This window comes from Nelumbo nucifera, chromosome 8 (assembly GCF_055504915.1).
Source record: "Nelumbo nucifera cultivar China Antique chromosome 8, China Antique-T2T, whole genome shotgun sequence".
NCBI lineage: Eukaryota > Viridiplantae > Streptophyta > Magnoliopsida > Proteales > Nelumbonaceae > Nelumbo > Nelumbo nucifera.
The window spans coordinates 40,203,301-40,220,016 of NC_142656.1; the positions used below are offsets into that span (position 1 = coordinate 40,203,301).

Sequence of the window (16,716 nt, forward strand, 5' to 3'; positions counted from 1 at the left end):
TTTCGAACTATGTTAGGAAAATATATGATCTAGGTTTAAATGATCCGAGCTTATGAGATCGCTGACCAGAATTGGGTCTCTCCCCTCTTAATGCTATTAATAGGTTAAATCCTAAGAGCTTGTTTAGGACTGCCTATTAATAAGGGAAGCAATCAAAGAGCTTGTTTTGGTTGTCGAATAATAAGAGTAGAGGCTAGCTGTTAGAGCTTGTTAATAGCTATAACCAATTTATTCATAAACATATGAATCCATCTTTGCATCAAGGATCAATGCTATGAATCAAAGCTGAACTTGTCCCTTTAATCGGAAGTTTTCTCCCATCGATTTAATTTTTTGTTTTCTGTTATTTTCTGCTATTTACTTGTTCTCCTTAGCTTTACAAATCCCCCTTAATCCATCTACTTGGAAATAAATCCACCCAATCCCTGTGGAGAACGACCTTGCTCATCACTATCTGCAAATTATTAACCCAGAGCAAGACTATTTATCTTTGGTTAGGTTCGGCACCCACCAAATTTTGGCGCCGTTGCTGGGGATTGGCATCCTAAGTAGGTTTATTTCCTTTTGTTTGGTTTATGCCTCTCTCTTCTCGTGTAGGTGAACTCCACTACGACCCTGAGATCGAGAACACAGTTTGCCACTTGAGGAAAGAAGCCAAGCAACGCTGCAACCAAGCAGCATCACTCCCAACTTCCAAGGTGAAGTCGGCTGCAGAAATCGTTGAGCCATCCAACCATCCTGAAGAAGAAATCATGGCCAATAATGAAGAGAGAACCCTTAGAGAGCTAGCTGCACCGGTCTGCACCAACAACCTCTCTGCATCGAATATGCATATCTAGCGGTACCCTTCGAACTCAAATCTGGTCTTATACACTTACTCCCTACTTTTCATGGACTTACAGGCGAAGACCCTCACAAACACCTAATAGAATTCCATGTAGTATGCTCAAGCATGAAGCCTCAAGGTGTTACCGAGGAACAAATCAAACTGCGCGCCTTTCCTTTCTCATTAGCTGATAAAGCTAAGGATTGGCTTTACTATCTAACCACCGGTTCCATCACCACATGGAATGATATGAAAAGGCAATTCCTTGAGATGTTCTTCCCTACTTCCCGAGCGGCTAACATCAGAAAGGAGATATGTGGCATAAGACAATTCAGTGGGGAAACTCTCTACAAATACTGGGAGAGATTCAAGCAACTATGTGCCAGCTGTCCCGCAACATCAAATTCCAGACCAGGTCCTTATCCAATATTTTTACAAAGGGTTACTACCAATGGATAGGAGTATGATCGATGCAGCAAGCAGAGGAGTGTTGGTGAACAAAACTCCTACACAAGCAAGAGAATTGATCTCAAACATGGCTGCCAACTCTAAATAGTTCGGCTATAGGCTCAACCCTCTAGCAACCCATGCTAACGAGGTAAACATCTCCTCCCTAGAACAAAAAATTGCAAGCTTGACCTCCCTTGTCTGTCAAATGGCCATAGGTAATACACAAATGGTGAAGGCTTGCGGGATTTGTTTAACTCCGGGACATTCAGCTGACATGTGCCCTACGCTTCAAGATGAACCTTACAAACAAGCTAATGCTGTTGGAGGATTCCCGCAAAATAGATACGATCCCTACTCAAATACCTACAATGCAGGATGGAGGGATCATCCCAACCTTAACTATGGAACCAGGACCTTCGGCTTCCAACATCAACATCAAGCTAGGCCGCCGGTTCCACCATATTCATCCTCTTCCAATCCATGTATGTCTCTCGATGAAATTGTGAAAGCCCTTGCAACTAATACTCAACAATTTCAACAGGAGACGAGGACAAGCATCCGAAACCTAGAGAATCAGGTTAGCTAGTTAGCAACGACAATGAGTCAAATGGAATTCCAATCATCAGGGAGGCTACCTTCCCAGACCATGACCAACCCAAAACAGAATGCTAGCGCTATCACATTGAGAAGCGGGAAGGAGCTGAATGAACCCACTCAAGAAGCATCCAAGGATACAACCAAAAAGGAGACACCATCTCCCCAAACAGATTCAAGCAGAAAGCCACCCCAAGCCATAGTCATCGCTCCACCTTTTCCTAGCCAATTCGCAAGATCCAAGAAGGAGGAGCAAGACAAGGACATTCTCGAGACATTCCGCAAAGTTGAGGTAAACATCCCCCTCCTTGATGCAATTAAGCAAGTGCCCCGCTATGCCAAATTCCTAAAGGAGCTATGCACTACTAAGAGAAGGCTGAAAGGCGATGAGAAAGTCCATATAGGAGAAAATGTTTCAGCCATTCTCCAAAAAAGACTACCGCCTAAATGCAAAGATCTAGGTATGTTCACCATTCCCTGTAAAATAGGAAATGTCCAGATTGAAAAAGCTATGCTAGACCTAAGAGCTTCGATTAATGTCATGCCCCATTCTATTTACACAACCATGAATCTCGGACCATTAAAAGAAATGGGTGTGATCTTACAGCTTGCTGATCGATCTACTACATACCCGAAGGGAATCTTGGAGGACATTCTAATCCAAGTTAATAATTTGGTCTTTCCTGCCGATTTTTATGTGATCGACACGGAAGAAGATAATTCTTCCAACTTGACTCCAATTTTGCTGGGAAGACCCTTTCTTAAGACATCCAAAATAAAAATTGATGTGCATAAGGGGACACCTACCATGGAATTCGATGGTGAAATTATTAAATTTAATATCTATGATGCCATGAGATACCCTAATGATGCGCATTCCATTTTTTCTATAGACGTTGTTGACTCTTTAGTGCAGAAAACTTTTGAGCTAGATGATGAAGACACACTGAGAGTAGCACTTAACAATGGGCCTGATCGACTGCAACGAGCAAAGAAGAAGTTCATGCTGAATTCAGAACTACAAACTTTGACTTTTGAACTGAACTCTTTTGAATTTGCTCATAATTCTTCTTTCATTAGTTTGCCCATATCTCACACAAGACTCCTTCCATCTATTGTGCAGGCACCCTAGCTGGAGCTGAAATCATTACCGAAGCACCTTAAGTACATGTTCCTAGGCAAGGGGGAGACATTACCCGTGATAGTTTCTTCCAAACTCGATGCATTGGAAGAGAGGAAACTGATTCAAGCACTTAAGGAATGCAAGGAAGCGATCGGATGGACTGTAGCTGATATCAAGGGGATAAGCCCTGTATGCACAAAATACTCTTGGAAGAAGACTCCAAACCTGCAATCGGAGCCCAATGCTGATTAAACCCACCGCTGATGGAGGTAGTGAAGAAAGAAGTTTTAAAACTTCTAGATGCTGGGATAATCTATCCCATTTCAGACAGCAAGTGGGTAAGTCCGGTACAAGTAGTCCCGAAGAAAATAGGTATAATTGTTTTCGAAAATCAAGACGGTGAGTTAGTGCCTACCCGAATCCAAAATGGTTGGTGGGTGTGTATAGATTACCGGAAGCTGAATTCGTTAACCCGAAAAGATCACTTCCCGCTCCCTTTTATCGATCAAATGCTTGAAAGACTAGCTGGCAAATCTCATTACTATTGTCTTGATGGATATTCAGGGTTTCATCAAATTCTAGTTGCACCTGAGGACCAAGAAAAGACTACCTTCACCTGCCCCTTTGGTACATTTGCTTATCGGCGCATGCCATTCGGTCTCTGCAATGCCCCCGTCACATTCCAAAGATGCATGGTTAGTATATTTTCAGATTATGTGGAAAGCATTATAGAGGTATTTATGGACGATTTCATAGTGTATGGGGATTCTTTTGACTCATGCTTATCTAACTTTACAAAGGTACTTGAAAGGTGTATAGAAAAGAACCTCGTGCTGAATTATGAAAAATGCCATTTCATGGTCAACCAGGGCATCATTCTAGGGCATGTAGTCTCTTCTAAGGGAATCAAAGTTGATAAAGCAAAAGTAGATGTTATTAAATCCCTGCCCTATCCCATGAACATTCAGGAAGTTCGCTCTTTCCTTGCACATGCAGGATTCTATCGGAGATTCATCAAGGATTTCTCCAAGATAACTCGCCCCTTATGTAATTTACTCGAGAAAGATGTGATGTTTGATTTTGATGAAGGGTGCAGGGCAGCTATTGATAAGCTGAAGGAATCGTTGACTATAGCCCCAGTCATCCAGCCACCGAATTGGGATCTTCCCTTCGAGATTATGTGCGACGCAAGCAATTATGCCATCGGTGCTGTTTTGGGATAGAGGGTTGGAAGAGCCGCTCATGCAATATATTATGCTTTGAGGACCCTTGATGCTGCCCAATGCAATTATTCAACAACAGAGAAGGAACTCTTGGCTGTAGTTTTTGCCTTAGAAAAATTCCGTTCATATTTATTGGGTACTAAGGTGATTGTTTATTCTGATCATGCAGCCCTAAAATATTTGCTCTCCAAGAAAGAAGCAAAGCCGAGGCTTATCCACTGGATTCTCCTACTACAAGAATTTAACCTCAAAATCTGTGACAAGAAGGGTGTAGAAAATTTGGTTGCAGACCATCTTAGTAGGCTGACTACAAGTGAAGAGGCAACACCCTTGAAAGACGAGTTCCCAGATGAGCACCTTTTCGCGATTCAAAAAGGAACTCCATGGTACGCAGATATTGTTAATTATTTGGTTACTAGAACCATACCAGGAGAATTAATAAGGGCTCAAAGAGATAAGGTAAAAAACGATGCCAAGTACTACATCTGGGATGACCCATATCTATGGAAGCAATGCTCCGATCAGGTCCTTCGAAGGTGTGTGCCCGACCCCGAAATCCCCTCCATTCTTCACTTCTGCCATTCATATGCCTGTGAGGGCTATCTTGGCCCAAAAAGGACAGCACGAAAGATACTGGAGTGTGGATTATTCTGGCCTACCCTATTTCATGATGCTTACATGTTCTGCAAGGCCTGTGAACAATGCCAAAAGACAGGTAACTTAAGCCATAAAGATCAAATGCCACTTACCCCTATACTGATATGTGAATCATTTGATGTATGGGGTATAGATTTCATGGGCCCATTCCCTTCCTCTTTCGGTAATGTTTACATCCTACTAGCTGTAGATTATGTTTCGAAATGGGTAGAAGCTATAGCTACCCGGACTGATCATGCTAAGGTTGTTGTAGATTTTGTCAAGTCCCATATCTTCTCCAGATTCGGAATGCCCAGGGCGATAATAAGTGAGTGAGGCACTCACTTCTGCAACCGAGTGGTGGAAGCTCTATTCAAGAAATACAATATCACCCATCGAATTTCCACTGCATACCACCCACAAACAAGTGGACAAGCCGAAGTGTCCAACAAGGAGATAAAATCCATACTTGAAAAAACAATTGACCCTAGAAGGAAGAATTGGAGTCTAAGACTCAACGATGCACTATGGGCCTACCGCACAGCCTACAAAACTCCTATAGGTATGTCTCCCTACTGTTTGGTATCAGAAAGCCATGTCATCACCCTGTGGAACTGGAACATAAAGCATACTGGGCGGTCAAACAATGCAACATGCGCATGGATGAGGCAGGAGAACAGAGGAAGTTGCAGCTACAAGAACTAGAAGAGATCTGCAATGACGCTTATGAGAGCTCTCAAATCTACAAGGAAAAGACAAAAGCCTTCCATGACAAGACGATTTCAAAAAAAGATTTTGCAGTTGGTCAAAAAGTTCTTCTTTTCCATTCTAGGCTTAAACTCTTCCCCGGTAAGTTGCAATCTTGGTGGGTTGGACCTTTCATTGTTACTAACGTCTTACCCTATGGAGTAGTTGAGATTCAGAGTCCGACCATAGGCAAGAGGTTCATGGTAAATGGGCACCATCTAAAACCCTTCTATGAAGGATTTCAGGTATACAATGTGGAAGAGGTACCTCTCGAAAGTCTGATCTATACAGAGTAGGGCATGAAACTCTATCTCCCCACCCACCTTCCACCGCATCAGGGAAGTTTGTTCTTTTCTTCTACTTGTTTTCTTTAGTTTCCATCTTTAATTAAGTTTTAAGTGTGTGGGGGGGGGGGGAGTACAGGCTTTAACCATTTTATTTCAGTAAAAAAGAAAAAACACTAAACTCTTTTGAAATCAATTGAAACAATATTTTGGGAAAATTCTTGTGGACCTAGTAATGAGGTACAATTAAGGAGTACATGACCTTTCTGAAGCCATTCCCTTTTAAGCTAGTCCTAGATTCAGGTTTAAGTAAACAGGGCAAATACTTTACCATTGCTACAATTGGTAGGATGGAGCATAAAATGCACCTACCAGCCAAGTAATCTGATGGTAGGATGGAGCATAAAATGCACCTACCAGCCAAGTCATCTGATAGTAGGACGGAGCATAAAATGCACCTACTAGCTAGCAATTCAAACAGTAGGATGGAGCATAAAATGCACCTACTGACCAAGTAATCCAAAAATGATATGGAGCATAAAATGCACTCACTTCTTCAGATGAGAGAAAAAGAAAATAAAAAGAGAGAAGATAAAAAGGTTTTCCCTGATTTACTACCTGGTTTGCAGTAGCAAAAATTGAATTGACTGATGAATGAGTCGTGTATAACTTGGTTGTGTTGATTTAACGGTTCATAATAATTAACCTAGAATATTTGTGGAGAAATATGAAGGAGAGTTGAGTTTAAAAATTGGTAGGATAGCTAGTTTATTCATGTTCTTTGTTTACTTGAATTCTGACTTGCCCGAGGACGGGCAAGGTTTAAGTGTGGGGGGATTTGATGAAAATAAAATTTGTCATATCTTTATCCCTCAATATTCAGTAATTTACACTTAATTGGTACCTAATTGGACTCATTACTCTTGTATTTCGATTCAGGGCAAGCAAGAAGGCGATTGGAAGAAAACAAGGCTAATTGGATGATTTTGCACAATTTTGGCACCGTTCAGTGATCTAGGCATACCTCTCAATTCCGGACTCCGATTTGGACAATTCAAGAATCACTGGAAAGATAAGAAAAAGGCCAACAACGTTTATGTTTTGGGTTTTGGCAGAATCGGTCCACATCGAAGAAGAATTCGGGCCCAAAGTCGAAGCAACTTCGCAGCAAGGCCCATTTCACAAGCTGAAGCCCATTTCGCAGAAGAGTCTTGAAGCAAGCCCGAATTTTTAAAGAAGCCCAGTTCGAATTCAAGATCCCAGAGTCCCATTAGAATAGAAGTTGAATGTAATCTCAATAAAAGAGTGTTTTCAGATTTAAATTTTCAAATTGTAATCCTAGAAAGATAAGAGATAAGATTTAGGTAGGATAAGTTCAAATTAGACTAGGACTTTTCAGTTTGGGTCTCTCCCCTCTTAATGCTATTAATCGGTTAAATCCTAAGAGCTTGATTAGGACTGCCTATTAATAAGGGAAGCAATCAAAGAGCTTGTTTTGGTTGTCGAATAATAAGAGTAGAGGCTGGCTATTAGAGCTTGTTAATAGCTATAACCAATTTATTCATAAACATATGAATCTATCTTTGAATCAAGGATCAATGCTACGAATCAAAGCTGAACTTGTCCCTTCAATCAGAAGTTTTCTCCCATCAATTTAATCTTTTGTTTTTTGTTATTTTCTGCTATTTACTTGTTTTCCTTAGCTTTACAAATCCCCCTTAATCCATCTACTTGGAAATAAATCCACCCAATCCCTGTGGAGAACGACCTTGCAAATCACTATCCGCAAATTATTCACCCAGAGCAAGACTATTTATCTTTGATTGGGTTTGGCACCCAACACTGCCACCCCTTCCTCCTTTTATAACCTTAAAGGGATCAGCTCCTAATCCCATTAGGAGTTGCTGATTCAAATCATATTTGGATCTGAATTCCTTTTAAGTGATAAGGATAAACCCTTATCTTATCTGCAGGTTAGATCAGTCCTCTCCTAATCTTATTAGGAGGTTTCCATATCTAAATCTATATTTAGATCTGGACTCTCTGAGTGGATAGGGTTAAGACCCTATCCTATCTGCTAATCTAATCTCAGATCCGCCCCTTTATTTAACAGATCAAATCAGCCCAGTTCGAAATGGGCTTTAGGCCCATGAAGTCTTAGTGCTCAGTATGCTTCCAAACTACTACCCAGTTGGGCTTCTTTGTATGGCGTGGGACCCAAACAATGATCTACACATCAGCCACATGGGTTCTCTTGGACAGTTTTTGTATGCCCTTAGTTCAATCAGTTTTGATGTACTTTTGATATATAATGTAAATAAATGAAGTACATGTTTGATTCATGTTATGTGGTATACTTCTGTGTGTAAGACCCTAAAACTGGACACTTAATGAGACTTGTGTTGGTTTTAAATGTTCACAGTCGTTGGATAAGTCTGGGGGAGATTTATCCTGCCAAGGCTAACACTAGTGTTCTGCCAACTATTGGGGTGGCTTGTCTAAGCCGCCAGGGTGAGACCCAAGGCAAATGTAGTGTAGGATTAATTGAACCCTTGAACCAGACTAGATTTCCAGTATTGCCCTAGACCTTGGAGATTGATGGGCAAAACAGGAAAGTTACACCTAGAGATTGATAGGCAAAACAGGAAAGTTACACTTGACCCCTTGACCCGATTATGGTACTGCACTAGGTATCGGATTGGGCTGTTTTTGATATGCCAATCAATGAGATCCTTAGCGGGGCTCAAAACCTGGGTATGTTGGGATAGTCTGAGAATTCATCTAAGTGGGTGATCATAGTGACGGGATCAGCCCCTTTGTCAGACAAAGGTAATGATCGGGGATGCACTCCCTTTGATGGAAACCAAACTGTCGGCAGTTGATTTCAATCGTTGGAATTTTGGTTTGCAAAATTTATATATATGATATATATTTAAGTATGGTTTCAAAATGTTTGCAAATGGTTTTAATTCCTGGGATCCATGTAAGTAGAGAGTGCAGCACTGTTCCTTGCAGCCAAGGGAGAGGTCCTCTCTTGTCGGGCAGTGCTTGATCATTATGGGCTGAGAGGTTAAGTGTAAGGCCATTTGGGATGATACCTGATGGATTTGGTGCTCATTGTCATCCAAAGAATTCTTTTGAAGGATTCAGTGTGTAGGGCGCACCCTATTGGCTTTGTTCCCCAGTTGTTGTGTCATCTTCAACAGGAGCAGATCTTGGCGCCTTCTTTGGTCATGAACACCAACTTTGGGAGATATTATTTCTCTGGATCAGGAATAGTTATGTTGGACAGTATTGTATGCCCTTAGTTTCAATCAAAATGATGTACTTTATGAGTTTATTGTAAATGAATAAAAGTGCATATTTGATTCATGTTCCCATGGTATGTTTCTGTGTAATACCCTTAAACTGGACACCTAATGAGACTCGTGTTAGTTTAGAATGTTCACAGCTAGTGGGTCGGTCTAGGGAGACCTATCCAGATAAGGCTGACACAATTGTGCCACCAAGTCGGTTGGGGTGGCCTGCCTCAGCTGCCAGGGTGAGACCCTAGGCACATACAGTGTAGGATTAATTGAATCTTTGAACTGGACCAGATTTCTAGTATTGCCCTGGACCTTGAAGATTGATGGAAAAAACTGGAAAGTTACACCCGACCCCTAGACTCGATTATGATACTGCACTAGGTATCGGATTGGGCTGTCTTTGATGTACCATTCAGTGAGATCCTTGGCGGGGGTCAAAACCTGGGTATGTTGGGACAGTCTGAGAATTTATCTGAGTTGGTGATCATAGTGACAGGATCAGCCCCTTTGTCGGACAAAGGTAATAATCGGGGATGCACTCTCACTGATGGAAACCAAGACTATCGGCAGCCGATTTCAATCGTTGAGATTTTTTTTGCAAAGTATATTTTATATGAGATATAAAAGTATATATATATTATGGTTTCTAAAAGGTTTGCAAAAAGGTTTTAATTCCCAGGATCCATACAAGTAGAGAGTGCAACACTGTTCCTTGCAACCGAGGGAGAGGTCCTTTCTTGTCGGGCAGTGTTTGATCATTATGGGCTAAGAGATTAAGTGTAAGACCATTGAGGATAATACCTGATGGGATAATCTTGCATCTGCCCACAGTCCCTGGGTGTTATAAGGTGGCTTGGCCCAGGGACCACTTAGGGTAAGTGTTGGGCCCATAGAGCCCATTTGATGGGTTTCAGGGGGTGCACTGTCCATAACAGTGTATTCGGCCAGGCCTTGTAACAAAGGCTGGGCCGAACCCATGTGGCTGATGTGTAGATCAATGCTTGGGTCCCACGCCATACAAGGAAGCCCAACTGGGCAGCAGTTAGGAAGGTTAAGTGAGCACATAAGTTTAATGGGCCTAAAAACCATTTCGAACTGGACTTATTTAATATGTTAAATATAGGCGAATTCTGAGATGGATCAGCAGATAGGATAGGGTTTTAACCCTATCCACTCGGAGAGTCTAGATCTGAATATGATTTAGATCTAGAAGCCTCCTAATGAGATTAGGAGAGGGTTGATCTAATCTACAGATAAGATAAGGGTTTATCCTTATCACCTAAAGAGAGGTCTGATCCAAATATGATTTGGATCAGCAGCTCCTAATTGGATTAGGAGCTGATCTTTTAGGGTTACCAAGTAGGAGGGGGCGGCAGCCTTTAGAAAAGACACATAATCAGATCCTCTTCAGAGCTGAAATCACAGAAGAAAGATTTCTGCAATCCTTGCACAGATCTTTCTTGCCGCCTCCTTCCTGCAGCCGCCAGACATCCAGTTCGATATCCAGTTGTGGGAGAAGTCAAGATTCGATCTTGACATCAGTTCTTTGAGAAAGAACTGATATGAAGCTGTGCTCACATGCCATCCCACTGTTTCTTGCGAAGGACAGAATTTTGGAGAAGAATACTGCTGATTCTGCTCCATCCTGCAATGCACCATCTTTAGGGGGAGCAGTCTTTGGATCCTTCCATGGGTGTGAATACCTTTGTTGGGAGATATTATTTCTTCGTATCAGGTATAATCCGCTCCTACTCCTTTTGTTTCAGATCTGGTTCAGTTTATGGTTCATGATTGATCCTTGAAAGTATGTTTTTCTAAATAGGGAATGCGATTCCCAGTTGAAAGGGAGAGAAAAATTTTTGAAATTCGCCCTTTTATTCTATAAGATTTGGGTGTCCATACGATGGATCTCTCATCCCTTCAGTGGTATCAGAGCCATGGTTCAAATCTTGAACCAATTTGTTTCAGATCTGAACCTGTGCAAATGGGCAGAAGGCGTTCTACCCAAACTGCGATTTGCAGTTTATGAAACTCCAAACTGTGATCTAACCTCTGTTTTGCAGGATGGATTGTGCGAACAGCCCTGTTTGACTGATTGTTGATTTTCTTTTTTCAGTACTTAATTTTAGATTATTTTCTTGAATTAAAGATTTAATTAAAGATCAAACCTTAAGACCCATTCGAACCAAGATTGGTTCAAAATGTTTGGACCGAATCTAGGGTTCAATCAAGGCTGAAAGTCAGCTCTAATTTTCCCACTAATGGGCCTGAGGATTGATATTTAATTAAATGTTTAATTCGGCCCAACCTGTAAAGGCCCAGTTTTAAATGGCTAAAACTGCTAAAAGCCCACTCTGCGGATAAAGCTATATGGGCCGAACCCATTAACCCTAATTCGGCCCATATACTTGGATAATATTAATGGTTAATATTATGGATTTAAAATGGGCTTCAAAAGGGCTTTACAGATAATTAATTGATTGGATCAATGTATGGATGTGTGATGTGCTACGTACATGGGCCATAAATGCTTGGCCCATGATCAATCGACAGTGGCTCTTGCACACACCATGGCTGAATGCACATCATTGCCATGGTGTCCCTTTTGGTCATTGGATGCCCTCCCTCAATGGTGGGCCCCACACCTCATGGAGAGGTTACGTGCGGAACCCTAGCCGATTTAGGCCCACCAAAAAAATTTGACTTAATGAAAGTTAGTGGGAGCCACTTCGGTTTGACCTAGATCAAACTAGGACATAATTAACTGTTCCCTCCAGCTAATATGAGTGCATGTGATAGGGAGATTCATATGATGAACTCTCTAAAGGCCTTCCATCATTAGCATGAGGATGAGTCCTTCAGTAATGAGGAAACGCACCAGAAAATGGGCTATCCATTTGCTATTGGGGCTTGTCTGAATGTTTCATAAGATGATAGGGGCGTCATAGACCGATGTGGGAGGGGCTTCACCAGAAAATGGGAACTCTCTCACGGTACCTTAGCGTTCACAAACATGATGGGTAAGCACTCACTGGATAGAAAGGTTTACCTAAAAATGGCTCTGAACCTTGTTTGACAGAGGCCAAAGGGAAAGCTCATGTGATGAGTGGATGTGATTCTTCACAGAAAGGTGGTGGGGTTATGCAGCTGAAACAGTTGGCTCCATGCACCCTATGTGATTTCCCACATTTCCAGAGGCAACTCGCAGCCTCCATCACTGAGAAATGAGGGAAATATCAGAGATGAATAAATGGAAATGGAACGTAGATTAAATTCCATATCTATGTAATGAACATGAATCAAATTAGGTTGTGGACTGATGTTTGCTCTTTTATTAGAAAATGGCAATCGAACAATTTGCAAAGCTACTTGATGACAACAAGCTGAAGGGCCCAAACTATGCCGACTGGTACAGGAACCTTATGTTGGTCTTAACCTTTGAGAAATTGGACAAGGTAGCCAAGAATCCTGCCCCGGATCATCCGGGAGATAGGGCTTCTGAGGCCCGGAGAAGAGAATACCAAGAATGGGAGGAGAAAAACTCCCTTGCCCGCTGTTATATCATTGCCTCCTTGGACAACCCGATTCAGAGGCAGTTTGATCAAATCGAACTTTCCAAGGACGTATTGGACAGTCTCAAGACAATGTACGAAGAGCAGAATCGTTCTATTCGGCAGAAGGTCTTGAAACAGTTCATGACTGCGCAAATGTCCAAGGGCCAACAAGTTCACGACAATTGTCTCCGGATGATGGGTTATATCAACGAACTGGAGGCTCTTGGATTAGGGCTGGATCTGGTAACACTGATCGATGCTATTCTCAACTCTCTGCCTCCATCCTTTAATCCATTCATCATGAACTACAACATGAACAAGCAGAACGTCAGCTTGCAGGAACTCAGCAATATGTTGTAGAGGGCCGAAGAATTGATTAAAAATGATGAGCCCATTGCCATGCTTGTTGAAACTAGCAAATCGGGCAAGAAAAGGAAGGCAAAGAGAAAGCCACAGAAGAAGGCTGCCAAACCCAAGAAATGAAGGAAGGACAAGGCATCAGATTCCTGTCACTTCTGCAAAAAGACCGGCCATTGGAAAAGGAACTGTCCTGCCTACCTGGAATCCAAGAAAGGTAATCTCGAAACTTGTGTTATAGAAACCAACTTGTTGGTAGCTTCTGCGTCCTGGTGTATGACTCCGGGGCTTCAACTCATGTGTGTAACTCATTGCAGGGGTTCAAGGTAAGTAGAAGGCTTAGTGAAGGAGAAGTCACGCTCTACTTGGGGACTACTGCAACTGTTGCAGCCGCGGCCATAGGAACCGTGGAGTTACCTTTTAGAAAAGGAACTATTCTACTGAAAGATTGCCTTTATGTGCAAAATTTAAGAAGAAATTTGATTTCTGTCTCAAAACTGTGTGCAAATGGTTATTCTGTCTTCTTTAGTAATACGATTACTATTAAAAGAAATAACAGATTCATCGCATACGGGGAACTAGAGAACGGTATTTATGTTCTACATCCTTCTCTAGAAACTAACATAACCGAAACTACATCGGCTGAAATCCCCAAGAAGAGAGCCCGAGATATCGTTAATCCCATGTGCCTGTGGCATTACCGACTTGGCCACATCAGTGTTGACCGAATCACAAGGTTGGTAAAGGATGGTCCTTTGGATTTTCTAACTGTAGAACATCTTTCCACTTGGGAGCCTTGCCTGCAAGGCAAGATGACGAAACGGCCATTTAACGGTAAGCCTGAAAGATGTATAGGCACACTTGACCTTATACATACTGATGTATGTGGTCCCCTGAGTGTTAGTTAGGACATGGAATCAACACGTGTATTTCATCACCTTCACCGATGACTTTTCACGATATGGTTACATCTACCTAAAGAGACACAAATTTGAATCATTTAAAAAGTTCAAAGAGTTCAGACAAGAGGTCGAGAAATAGTTAGGGAGAGAAACTAAAGTCCTTCGATCAGATCGAGGTGGCGAGTGTCTCTCTGACGAATTTAGGGACTACCTAAAGGACAATGGGATAGTATCACAGTTAGCTCCTCCGGCTACACCACAACTTAACGGTGTTTCAGAAAGAAGGAATAGGACCTTATTAGATATGGTCCGGTCACTTCTCGTACACTCAGAGTTACCCACATCCTTTTGGGATTACGCACTAGAGACTGTGATATACGTGCTGAATCGGGTTCCAACCAAATCGGTTCCGAACACTCCATATGAACTTTTGATCGGAAAGAAACTAAGTGTCAGACACTTAATGATTTGGGGTTGTCTAGCACACGTAAAAGGAACGAGTGCAGACAAGTTGGAATCCAAGACCAGTCGTTGCCGATTTGTAGGCTACCCAAAAGGCTCTGTGGGTTACCTATTCTATGACCCAAGTGAGCAGAAGGTGTTCTGCAGCCGAAATGCACAGTTCTTGGAAACCGATTATATCCTGGACACCCATCGTCAGGAAATAGTCCTTGATGAGGAGAGTTCAGGAGCAGTGGGAGATGTCCCACCAGTTCCAGGTAGTAACCAACCCAGAAGATCCACTCAGGTATTCAGGCCACCAGTCCGTTGTGGTTATGACCAGGATAGTTACCTGGTGGAAACCTTGACTAGTGAAGAGGATCCCGTGACTTACATGGAAGCTATGTTGGACATAGATTCCCAGAAGTGGGTGGAGGCCATGAGAGCAGAGATGGACCCAATGGAGACCAATGGAGTCTGGACTCTAGTAGATCTACCCTCTGGGGTAAAAGCAATTGGTTGCAAATGGATTTACAAGAGGAAGAAGGGCCCTGATGGTAGGGTTGAGACCTTCAAAGCTCGTCTGGGGGCGAAAGGGTACACTCAAAGAGAGGGCATCGACTATGAGGAAACATTTTCGTCTGTGGCCATGCTTAAATCCATTAGGATTCTGCTAGTTGTAGCAGCATACCATGATTATGAGATTTGGCAGATGAATGTCAAAACTACGTTCCTGAATGGAGATTTTACTAAAGATATCTATATGCAGCAGCCGCAAGGCTTCATTGTTGCAGGTCAGGAAAACATGGTATGTAAACTTAATAGATCCATTTATGGACTTAAGCAACCTTCTAGAAGTTGGAACATCCGTTTTGACTCTGCTGTCAAATCGTTTGACTTCGAACAGAATCCGGATGAACCCTGTGTCTACAAGAAGTACAGTGGAGATAAAGTTACCTTCTTCGTTCTGTATGTAGATGACATTCTACTCATTGGAAATGATGTAGGAATGATAACTATGGTGAAAGTATGGCTTTCACAGCAATTCTCCATGAAAGATCTTGGAGAAGCCTCCTATATACTAGGTCTTTGACTTTATAGAGATAGATCGAAGTGGATAATAGGATTATCCCAATCTGCTTACATTGACAAAATAGTCAAAAGATACAGCATGGAAAACTCCATGAAAGGAAATGTTCCTTTTAGGCATGGAGTCACTCTCTCCATCAAGATGTCTACCAAGACATCTGAGGAGATTGATGGCATGAAAGACGTTCCCTATGCCTCTGTCGTTGGGAGCATCATGTATGCCATGCTGTGGACCCGTACTGACATTGCTCAGGCTGTGAGTGTAGTAAGCAGATTTCAGGCCAACCCAGGGCAGGAGCACTGGGTGGCTATGAAAAACATACTTAAGTACCTTCGAAGGACAAAAGAGTTTTGTCTAGTATTCTACGGTAGCTCACTAAAGATCCAAGGGTATACAGATGTCGATTTCCAGTCGGATCCAGATGATAGAAAGTCTACATCTGGATATGTTTTCATGATAGGATCGTGTGTTGTTTCCTGAATGTCAGCAAACAGGGGTCCTAAGTAGCAAATTAAAAGTCCACAACCGAAGCCGAACACATTGCCTTAATTGAGGCTGCCTTATGAATGAAAGTGTTCATTCCTGAATTTGGAATTCAGCACATCACCCATTCCACTGTTGTGTGACAACAGGAGGTTGATGTTGAGAGGTAGCACCAGCGGAGAATGTGGTAGACCCATTGACGAAGCCACTATCACAGAAAGTGTTTGAGAAACACGTGGAAAGCATGTGACTCCGGCTTGTACCTAATTGGACCTAAGTGCAAGTGGGAGCTATTGGACAGTTTTGTATGCCCTTAGCTTCAATCAAAATTATGTACTTTATGAGTTTATTGTAAATGAATAAAAGTGCATATTTGATTCATGTTCCCATGGTATGTTTATGTGTAATACCCTTAAACTGGACACCTAATGAGACTCATGTTAGTTTAGAATGTTCACAGCCAGTGGGTCAGTCTGGGGAGACCTATCCTAATAAGGCTGACACTGTTGTGCCACCAAGTCGGTTGGGGTGGCTTGTCTCAGCTGCCAGGGTGAGACCCTAGGAACATATAGTGTAGGATTAATTGAATCTTTGAACTGGACCAGATTTCCAGTATTGCCTTGGACCTTGGAGATTGATGGACAAAACTGGAAAGTTACACCCGACCCGTAGACTCGATTATGATACTGCACTAGGTGTCG

The 16,716-nt window shown here is 42.2% G+C and overlaps 1 protein-coding gene across 1 annotated transcript; it reads left to right on the plus strand.

Moving 5' to 3' along the window:
- Positions 1 to 1,874: 1,874 nt before the first annotated feature.
- On the plus strand, positions 1,875 to 3,002 carry LOC104590968 (uncharacterized). The gene has a single exon (XM_088893815.1). The coding sequence runs from the start codon at positions 1,875 to 1,877 to the stop codon at positions 3,000 to 3,002; it is 1,128 nt and encodes a 375-aa protein (XP_088749941.1).
- Positions 3,003 to 16,716: the final 13,714 nt, after the last annotated feature.